The 9,764-nt window shown below is 49.4% G+C and overlaps 1 protein-coding gene across 1 annotated transcript in view; it reads left to right on the forward strand.

Moving 5' to 3' along the window:
- Nucleotides 1-6,395, forward strand: part of LRRC56 (leucine rich repeat containing 56) — a gene marked incomplete at both ends in the record, with an annotated part of 11,731 nt that extends 5,336 nt beyond the window's left edge. The window contains 4 exons of the mRNA XM_010086423.1: nucleotides 917-1,047; nucleotides 1,778-1,968; nucleotides 4,459-4,819; nucleotides 6,229-6,395. Coding sequence (XP_010084725.1) covers nucleotides 917-1,047; nucleotides 1,778-1,968; nucleotides 4,459-4,819; nucleotides 6,229-6,395 — 850 coding nt within the window. The remainder of the gene's footprint in view (nucleotides 1-916; nucleotides 1,048-1,777; nucleotides 1,969-4,458; nucleotides 4,820-6,228) is intronic.
- Between the last annotated feature and the right edge of the window lie 3,369 nt (nucleotides 6,396-9,764).

A 9,764-nucleotide genomic window follows, 5' to 3' on the forward strand; every position in this document is an offset into this window, starting at 1 on the left:
ACGTTACACAGGCTGTGCTAGGTCAGGGGAATGGCATGCACAGGGCACCTGCGTTGCTGCACTGGTGACAGCTTTGCTTAACGCTGACACCAGATGTAAAGGAACCACTGGAAAAAATGTGTCCCTTCCTTGTCTCTCTGCTGCCGCTGCACAAGCACCAGAAGCTTTTCTGAAACAAATTAACATGAGAAGTTTGGAAAAGACCATCGTGTTAATCCCTCTAGATGGAGAAGAGGAAGAAAATTAAGTAAGGAGAATATAAAAGTGGATAAAGAACTGTCTTGCGACAGGATGACCCATAGTAAAATATGTTCCAATTTTAGTATATTATTGCAACTTGAACTAATTGCAGTATACGTAGAAACCAGGTGGAAAAGCAGTGTCTGTTAAATGGGAGCTGAAGAATGTGCTGTTCAGAAAAAATTGGAAGATAAAGCTGAGAGGGGATCTCAATTAACATTGCACTGCTAATGACAAGCCAGACTGCAGGGGGGTTGGAACTCAATGATCTTGAAGGTCCCTTCCAACCCAAACCGTTCTGTGATTCTATGAGTCTATGAAATGTGCATTACTGTGTGTTATAAACCAGGGGGTGAACGGGGACTGTGGTCATGTGCTGAGCAATGCAGCTGCCCTGCTACTGATCTTAATGAGCTTATCGGCATAAATGCTGCGGGCTTATCTGCCAGTGAGGTAAAAATCGACATTGTCACTGCCACCCAGGGTTCCTCAAGCTGTATCAGTGGACGTGACTGGGGCACGGGGCTTCTTAAAACCAAAGAGCAAGAAAATGGCGAGGGGTGATGTGAAAACTCAGGGGTAACGTGCTTTGGTGCCTTCTAAAATCCACAGTCTAGAAACAGAGCTGGGGAGAGAGAGCTCCTGAGGTTATCACAATAACTTGTTATTTTTGCAGCCGCCTGCAGTGAGCCCTTTGAAACTGTGTGGTCTGAGGGCAGCAAACCTTTGTGGCTCTGGAGGAGGAGGAGATCTGCACCAGGAAGACGTGTTTTCTGGACTGAAAGTACGGCAGGAGCAGCACAAGTGGTGAGCCCACGGGAGAAATGTTGTCGTGCAATAAAGCCGGCGTTCATTTTCTGCTGTAATCATAAAATAATCTCTTTGGCCACCTGGTGGCAGTTTCAAGGGACAGTTTGGGCTCCTGCCTTCCTGTCCCTGCGGTGGGAATCCTTCGATCCATCCTCCCCGCTGGAGCATCGCAGGGTGGGCAACGGAGGAGGAACCAGGGGGAAGCTCTGGGCTCTCTCTCGAGCAGGCTGAAGAGCAGCATGGGCAAGGGGGGCTCGCTTGCTTGGCAAGAGCACGGGAAGACATTTCATAACTGGTCTGGAATTCCTTACCCTGACAGTGCCTGCTTTCAGACACTGAAAGTGGATGAGGTTTTCTGCAAGCATCACATTGGTCTGACCAAATGAAAGGCTGAAAGAAAAATAATGCCGTGCTGAGATTCCTCCATCTCTTAGTTAATAGTTGTTTTGGAAGTAAAAATTGCTTTATTTCTCTCAGCTGACTTCACTGATCTGTCCCATTTCACTTGATTAACTTGAGGACACTTTCAGATATCAGACACAGGCATCTTAGATGGCTGATCCATTTGGAATGCTTTTCTGTATCTCCAGGAAAGTGGGAAATCCCAGCGGGTGACTAAATCCCCTGTCTGGGGGTTTGCCCGTGTGGCTGTGCCCGGCTGCACTTGGCTAGCTGCACAGTCGCAGCTCAAAGGCCAGCTAAAGGTGTGATCCTTGGTGCTGTCCAGGTGCCTGCAGAAAGCTCAGCAAGAAGAAGCTGCCCAAGCCCTGAAGGGGAGTCTGAGTGATGAGGAAGAGGGTGAAGACTGCAGCCTGATGGACGGCTGTGAAGATTTGAGGGAGACCTGTGATGAGGACCTCATTGAAAGGATTTCACTTGGTTCTTCCTGCCACTCCTGTCTCTCCCAGTCTTCCTCAGGTACTGGACTGAAACCTCTGGGGAAGGGTTCGCATCGGGTAGTGACAGGTGCTGCTAACTGGTTGTAGAGAGGTGTGCTAGCAGCTGCAGGGTTTTATGAGGTCTGGCTTCTGTGCTCTAGAGCAGCAATTTGGAAATACCATTGCAGAGCCAGACTCAGAGTAATTCCTTCCAGTTTTTAAGCAGGACACGGTGGCCAGCTGTGCTGACCATCAGTTGATATATTTGAGCACGGATCTGTAGAATCAGGAGGAACAAAGCTGATCTTGCACCAGTTGAGCATCAAGGCTAGAGGAAGGACATGCCTCTGTCTTTTACCTTCTGTCATTAACTTGTGTCAGTGCCAGGTGAGCCTAAAATACTGTAATTCCAGCTGTGCTGGACTTTACCCCAGCTGTCACTCGTGCAAATAGTGGCTGAGCTAGTGGTTAACGTTTCACTGGGCACCTGGGAATTCCGGAAAGACAGGCAACCAAAGGGATACATTCAGTAAAGTGTTTAAAAATGAAACATGTTCTTTACTCAGGAACAAAGCCCAAGGCCTCACTGGAATTGCATTGAAATGAATGAAAGCAGGATTCCTGCTCATCACAAATTGTTGAATATTGTATTTAAGAATATTAGAAACATTAATAATGGTTATTCCAAATACATATCAAGTCAAGGAGCTTACAAAAGTACAACTTTAATCTATTTCTATGGTTAATAGTATTTTTTTCTGCCTCAATAAATATTAGCAACTGAGTTTTCATTTTATATTTCTTTCAAGGGCAAAAATGAATTTATTAAAATTTCAAAAAATATAATGTATTTTGGAAAAAACAGAAGTGTCATTAAACTATTCTTAGCACCTGTGTATTAACAGTAATATAAACAATATCTCCTAAACAAGAACAGAAGCAGTTTGCAAAAATCTAAAGGAAAGGCCTGTTGTCCAGTGACCACAGCAGGCTTAGATTATGATCTCACAGTCTCTTCAGATTTAATCTGATCTTTTTTAGATGTAATATGATTTCTTTAGATTGAATATGATTTATTACGATCTCATCATCATTTTCGATTGAGCAGACAATGCCCCAAACATCTCCCAGCGTACCGGTGTCATGCCCTGTAGGATGATAAAAGCGGATGGTTGGGCATAGATCTGCCCATCCTGTAACTCCATCTGCCAAGATTTGGTTACAAGACTGATGGAGTGGTTTGAAATCTACTCTTGGTGGGGTGGATCACCCAGATCCCAGATCACAAGCAGCTGACTGTGGTAACCAAGATTTGAATAATGACAAACACAGTAGCCTTTGCCCATATGTGTTTTGCAGAGCAAATACCAGAGAAAACTAACAACTGGTGGATTTCATTCTGCAAGGCAGTTAAAAATACACTTGACCTCTGTGACTTGAGACTGTATGAAGATTTGGAGAGATGTTTACATGCTCCAACACTTGACTTCAGAAGTGTGTCCTACCCAATGTGGTTTTCTCACTGAAAAACTTGTTGCTGGAAACAATCCTTCTGACCAGGAAAGGACAAGTCATCTGAGCAAAACTGCTCTTATAGAAAAGTGTTTGCAGCATCAGATCCATATAACCTGCACTCTTTGGAAGTTGTTGAGTGTTCTTTACTTAAATAAAAACTCCTGTGAAATTTCATCATTTTTAAAGCATATAGTATGATGCAAACTGTTCAGTGAAAATTTTCTATCAGCTTTATGGGGCTACCCAAGCAGTAAAATACTTTTCTGGGCCTGGGTTTTGGTGGCACATTCCCGCCCTGGACCCTGCACTTCAGGCACTTAGGTACCGTTGGTTCTTTTAGTAGACAAGAGCAATGAGATTGCTGCGGTATATTGTAATGGTTTTAAGCATGTATATATGCATGCACACTATATTAGTAAGTCGACAACAAGATTTTTCTTCTCTGTATGTTGCACCTGAGGATTATGTGGGTAAAGTATGAACAGCCAGATAGTAGTCCTGCCTGTAGTGCAGTATTTTCCCCAGCAGTCAGGAACTTCCCATAATTTTAAGGCTAATCTCAAGATCTTATTTTTATACCTCTGCCTCTGATTAAACAGAAGTGGATCCACTCGTCTGCAGTTATTCCTGTGCCTTGACTTTCAGGTGTCTGGGTGGCGTCCTTGGGTATTTAAAACAAGTCGGTGCAGACACTGGCCAGGAATGGTGCAGGTGTGATCCTGCCTGAGCGCAGGAGGATGGGGGAGATGCTCGGTCCCTCCTGAGCTGTGCCTGGCTTGTGAGCAGTCCCAGTGCTTGGCACATCGCCCGCAGGGCTGGCAGGGAGGCTGCCCGCTAACCCAAACCCCGGCTGTGGGAGAAGGTGATTCCATGAGCCCAGCATCGCTATGTGCCCCAGGACACATCTGCCACCCAGCTCCATCACACAGCATTCTCCAGAGCCTTTCGCTCCCTGGGTCAGTTGTTTAGAGGTAAGGTGATGGGGTAACTCACTGCGCTTTGCCGCCTGTTGCAGGTTCATCACAGGCTCAGGAAGGTGCAGTACTCTCCAACCCGGACTGTTGTCTAATTCCATCCCCTCTAAAAACCCCTGCGTCTGGAACGGGTGTTGCAGCCAGACCCTGGAAAATGAGGAACCACAGGGTGAGATGCCTAAAAATACCCAGCCAAGAGGAGAATGGGCAGTGGACAGAGCGAAGCCAGTCAAGGGCTCAGCAAGAAGCTTCAGCCCAGCCTCCAGGCAAGGAACGTGCTCTCCTGAGCCAGGACAGTGTGCCGGCTGCCGCCAGATCCCGAGGGCAGCGCCAGCCTGCTGGGAGCACCGGCCGGCAAAGGCCTGTTACAGAACCTGGAGCTGTTGGATCAGCAAGCGCCAGGTATGTGTGCTGCCGGCAGCACTGCCCGCAGCGTGGCTGGTGAAAACAGGAGGGACTTCATGGCAGGAGAAAGCAGAATTCTGCATTGTCTCTGGAGCCTGTTCTATATTGACAACTCCTTTTGTTTCTGCTGACATTTGCCTTTGTCCATCTAATGCTAAATGAAACATTTTCTCATGTTCCTTATAGCTTGAGCATTGGAAATTTTGTATTTTCTTGAATAATAACCCAGAGTGTTCCTGTGTTCTTACTGCTCCGTTCTCATGTTCCCCACGCAGAGCCTCTGCCCATGTCTGCTGCAGGGCTTTTGTAGTAGCACTTGATCAAGACTCTCCTCCTGTAAACTCTGGGACAAGTTCTTGACATCCCACTTTGGGTTTTTTTCCAGTGAAACTTAGTTTGATTCATGTTAGAAAGAACTTTGGAAAATAAAGTAGAGAAGTGTCACGTGCACCACAAACATGGTTATTTCTGAACCCACTTCCTGTAACATTGGCATCGTGTTGCTTCTATAAAGAAATGAAACTGAGGAGTTGTGACATGACACCTTGATTTTCATAGAATCACAGAATGGTTTGGGTCAGAAGGGACATTAGAGATCATCCAGTCCCCCCCCCTGCCATGGGCAGGGACACCTCCCACCAGCCCAGGTTGCCCAAAGCCTCATCCAGCCTGGCCTTGGACCCCTCCAGGGATGGGGCATCCACAGCTTCTCTGGGCAACCTGGGCCACTGCCTCACCCCCTGCACAGGAAAATATTTCTTCCTCACATCTCATCTAAATCTGCCCTCTTCCAGCTTAAAACTGTTACCCCTTGTCCTGTCACTATGCTCCCTGATCTAGGGTCCCCCCCCATCTCTCCTGTAGCCCCCTTTCAGCACTGGAAGGTGCTGGAAGGTCTCCCCGGAGCCTTCTCTTCTCCAGGCTGCACACCCCCAACTCTCTCAGCCTGTCCTCGCACGGGAGCTGCTCCAGCCTCTGCCCATCTCCGTGGCTCCTCTGGCCCCGCTCCAGCAGCTCCGTGCTGAGGACCCCAGAGCTGCAGGCAGCCCTGCAGGGGGGTCTCACCAGAGTGGAGCAGAGGGGGAGAATCACCCTCCCTCGACCTGCTGGTCATGCTTCTCTGGATGCCCCCAGGACATGGGGGGTTTCTGGGCTGCAAGTGCATGTTGCCGGCTCATATTGAGCTTCTTTTCAGCCAACCAATCACCCATCAACCAATTCTGAAGTTAATGCGGTCATTACAGAGTAGCGCGTGCCTGGTGTGGGGAGCCAGTGTGCTTGGTGCCGCTCCCAGGCCTGGCAGTTCTGGTTCAGTTTCCAGAGCGGGAGGTGTCAGAGCTGGGGGGGGATGCAGATATCCAGACCCAGAGTGCAACTTCACCGCAGTGTTTCTCTCTTTTCCTCAGGCCTGTCATGGATGAGACCCCTCCTGGGGAGATCAACAGCCACCGGCCAGCTCTCTGCTCATCCACAGACACCTTGGAGCGGTTTCGGCTGAAGGATGCTGCTTGGCCGCTGACTGCCCGGGCCACGCTGCAGGCATTGCCAGACAGGCCCGCTGTCCCAACAGCAGGTCAGAAGAGAAATCCCCAGTCCTAGAAGGTACCTCAGTGGTGGCATGTGTTGGAGCCATGTGCACAGCACAGTCTCGAAGGATGGATGCTGTCTTCCACCTTCTTCAACAAGCTAAACGCTGAGCTGTGCCAGTGGAGCAGTTTGGACAAACAACATGATTTGCCTCAATTAAGGCTGGTCCAGAAACACTTTCTTTAAAGAGCACCTGCTGAGCTCTTTGAAGAGCTAATCAACCTCTTATTACAGAAGAATGTGGGTTTTTTGCAGCCTTCATGCACTGAAACAGAAGCCCTCACGCATTTCCTCTCACCCACGCCGTGCCCTGCTCTGTGCCTCATGTGGGGACACTGAGCCGGGCAGAGCACGGTGCCTGGGGTTTGTGGGGTGGGCTGGAGGGGTGAGGGACACCGGGCATTCCCACTCACGCTCCGCCACCTGACCCAGCAGCAGCCCCACCATGTATCTTCTGGAGTCCTGAATGTTTGACATGCAAGGGACAAAGCCAAGGGCTGGAGAGGCAGCACTGGCCGGAGCGGGTGGTAAGGGAGGGGTGCATTGCCCGAGGAAGAGCCCCAGAAATCTAAGTGGAGTCAGAGGTTGTACCCAAACAGGAGCTCAGGCTCAAGAATCCAAGGTTCTTGTTGCCTGCATCCCCGTGGGAGCAAATGCTGACCAAGTGACTCATCCCAACATTAACATGTGTCTTTGCTCCGTAGCTACTTGGAAGGAATTCTCGTGCTTCCTACGGATAGACATTGCATCCCGGAATTCCATCTGCAGACCCGGCCTCTGTGAGCGGTGTCAGAGCATCCCCTGCCTTTAGAGCCAGCTGTCCCACCTCTGGGTTTTTTAGGTCAAATAGACTTTCCAATTTCATATGACTAAATAATTTTAAGTAATGCTGCAGCAAAGACGAGGCGGGGAAGTAAGGGAATAATCTCTTGTGTTTTCAGTAGGGTGTTTGCTTTATATTTGAGTGAGATTCCAAACATCCGCTTCAGTGACTGCAGACTGGGAGATGCTGATCCAAATGACTGTGCTTTGCAACTTTATTCATGTTGCAGTCTGAAACCGTGTCATCACATTTTTTTCCAGTTTAAATTACTGTGTTAGATATATGTTTTTAAATCAGTTGATAAAATGGTAATGATATGATGAGTTAACGAGTTGGTTTATGTCGTCTTCCTACTGGTCAGCTTAACTTAGAGCAGCAGAAAAATAAAGAAAGTCCCAAAACTCCAGCTCATCGTGGAGATACTTGCACCACTTTCTCCTGCAAAATAGCCTGGAGCTTGAAGCTGCTTTGCCTGGTTTTGGCGAGTCCTAGAGGAAACAATCCATCAAAAATCATTAAAAACTGTGTGGCGTGTGATTCTGTGCAGTACTATGGATGCAGGAAGGATTTCCTGTCAGATGGTGCCTAAAATTGACTTTTTGCCAGTGTCGCTGGCCATGACCATCACCAAAAAAAATATCTGACCTTATAAAAGAAAGAAGAAAGTGATGGCACAGTTTTCATAAATGCTCTGCGCCCTCCCCGCCTGCTTGAGCTCTGCAGCCCTCGCTGGCACTCAGCCCTGGTGACACCAAGCTCTTCTGTACAGCTAGAGTCCTGGCAGTGGGTGATGCATGGGACTGTCTGCTCCAAATATTCTGAGCCTCCTTCTCAATTCCCGTCTTTGATTTCAAAGGGGTGGAGGGGAAAAAGAAGCGTAAGTGAATTTCTGTGCATGGAAACACAGGGTTTCCTGTGTAACTTCCCTTCAGGCACCCCAGCGATAGCTCTTGGGGGTGCAGGCAGTGTGTGCCCTTCACAACAGCCACCCCACCCCTTACTGACCCCCTCTGCCCCATGGATGGCCTGACCACGGCGGTTGCACATGTGTAGTGGTGTGGCATGTGTGTGCAGAGACAGAAGGTCCTCGCTCCACCCATTGATCGCTGCATCGGCTGGGGACCAGCACCTTCTCGGGGGCCTGTCAGTAGGGGTGGGGGGATCAGACAGGCTGGAAGGGAATCTCGTGTCCTGGCTATGCCACCGTGGGAACTGAGTGTCCAGAGCTGACATGAAGGCCTAAGGAGTGAAGCGGTTGGCATGCAGGCGGTGGCTTTAGTGGCACTGTGCTGGAGCGGTAAGCGTGATGCTGGGAGCTGGGGCCCTGGGGCACTTGCAGGGCAGCATCTTGATGCTGCTCTCCTCATTCGAACCTCAGGGTCACACACAGGAAGGCAAAAGCTCTGCTCCCACGTGGACCTGGCAGGCAGCATTCCTCATGCTTATCTGGGATGTGTGCTCGGTCCCGAGCTGCAGCGCTGACCACGAGCACAGGGCAGGTGGTCGGAGAAGGATGCTCCCGTGCTCAGCAAAGCAACAACGCTTAGCTCTTGGGCATTGCTTTCCCAAGGCGGGTCTCCAGCTGTGTCACCCAGCAGGGCAGAGGCTGATGTTGGGCACACAGGGAGGAAGGCAAAGCAACCTGGCAGCAGAGCAGCGGCAAAAAAAAAATCGTGCATACATCTCGGTGAGATAGTTTTGGCACAGAGAGCGGAGGAAGACTAATCAGTTCTCAGCACACAGAAGCTTAGCACGTAGCAGAGCCAAACTTTGGTGGACAGGTCTGTTGGAGGCATGAGTTTTTTGCATGCCACCTTGTTGGGTCCTCTCTGGGCAATCTGAGCGGCTGAGAAGTGTGTGCAGGAATATGTGCTTTGAAGCAAAAAGCGTAACGAGACCCAGCGCTGGGCTGTCGTGCATGGAGCAGCAGAGATGCTTGTGATCACAGCCCAACCTAATGGGGAAGAAGGGCTGGTATCTCCTCCCTACTGGTAGCGGGTGCACCTCAGCACTGCGGGCTGGTGCGGCAGGGTTTCCAGGGCTGCCACCCTGTTTTCTGTTGCAGTTTCCAGGACAAGCAAAATGAAGAGGGCTGTTGCAGACCAGATCTGCACAGCTGTGACAGATCCACAGGGAAAATCATTGCTCTGGTTTTAGCCTCTGCTCATCCACCTTCCTCCTTTTTCATCTAGAAAATGTAAAAGCCAGCCAGGGCTTTGATAGGCTAATTAGGAAATGTCAGGCATGATGGGCTACCCGTGATCCTCTTGGCCCAGAAGGGAAATGGGGAGTTTCATCGTGGGTTTTCTTGTCACTGTTTCCTCTGTTAAAATCCTGCATTGGTCCCTTGAATAGGGACAGAGTCATTTAACAAATGAGCTTATCCCCACCCCTGCCTTTGCAGACTCCGTTAATATTTCTCTCAGTAGGATCCTTGCTGCCGGTTGGAAGTGACCAGCGCCAGATGTCCACCACCCAGGTCCATCCCTGCGGTGTTGTGATGGACCAGGAGCTGCTGATGCCTTTGGGCAT

This window comes from Pterocles gutturalis, unplaced genomic scaffold, assembly GCF_000699245.1.
Source record: "Pterocles gutturalis isolate BGI_N339 unplaced genomic scaffold, ASM69924v1 scaffold4981, whole genome shotgun sequence".
NCBI classification, from domain to species: domain Eukaryota; kingdom Metazoa; phylum Chordata; class Aves; order Pterocliformes; family Pteroclidae; genus Pterocles; species Pterocles gutturalis.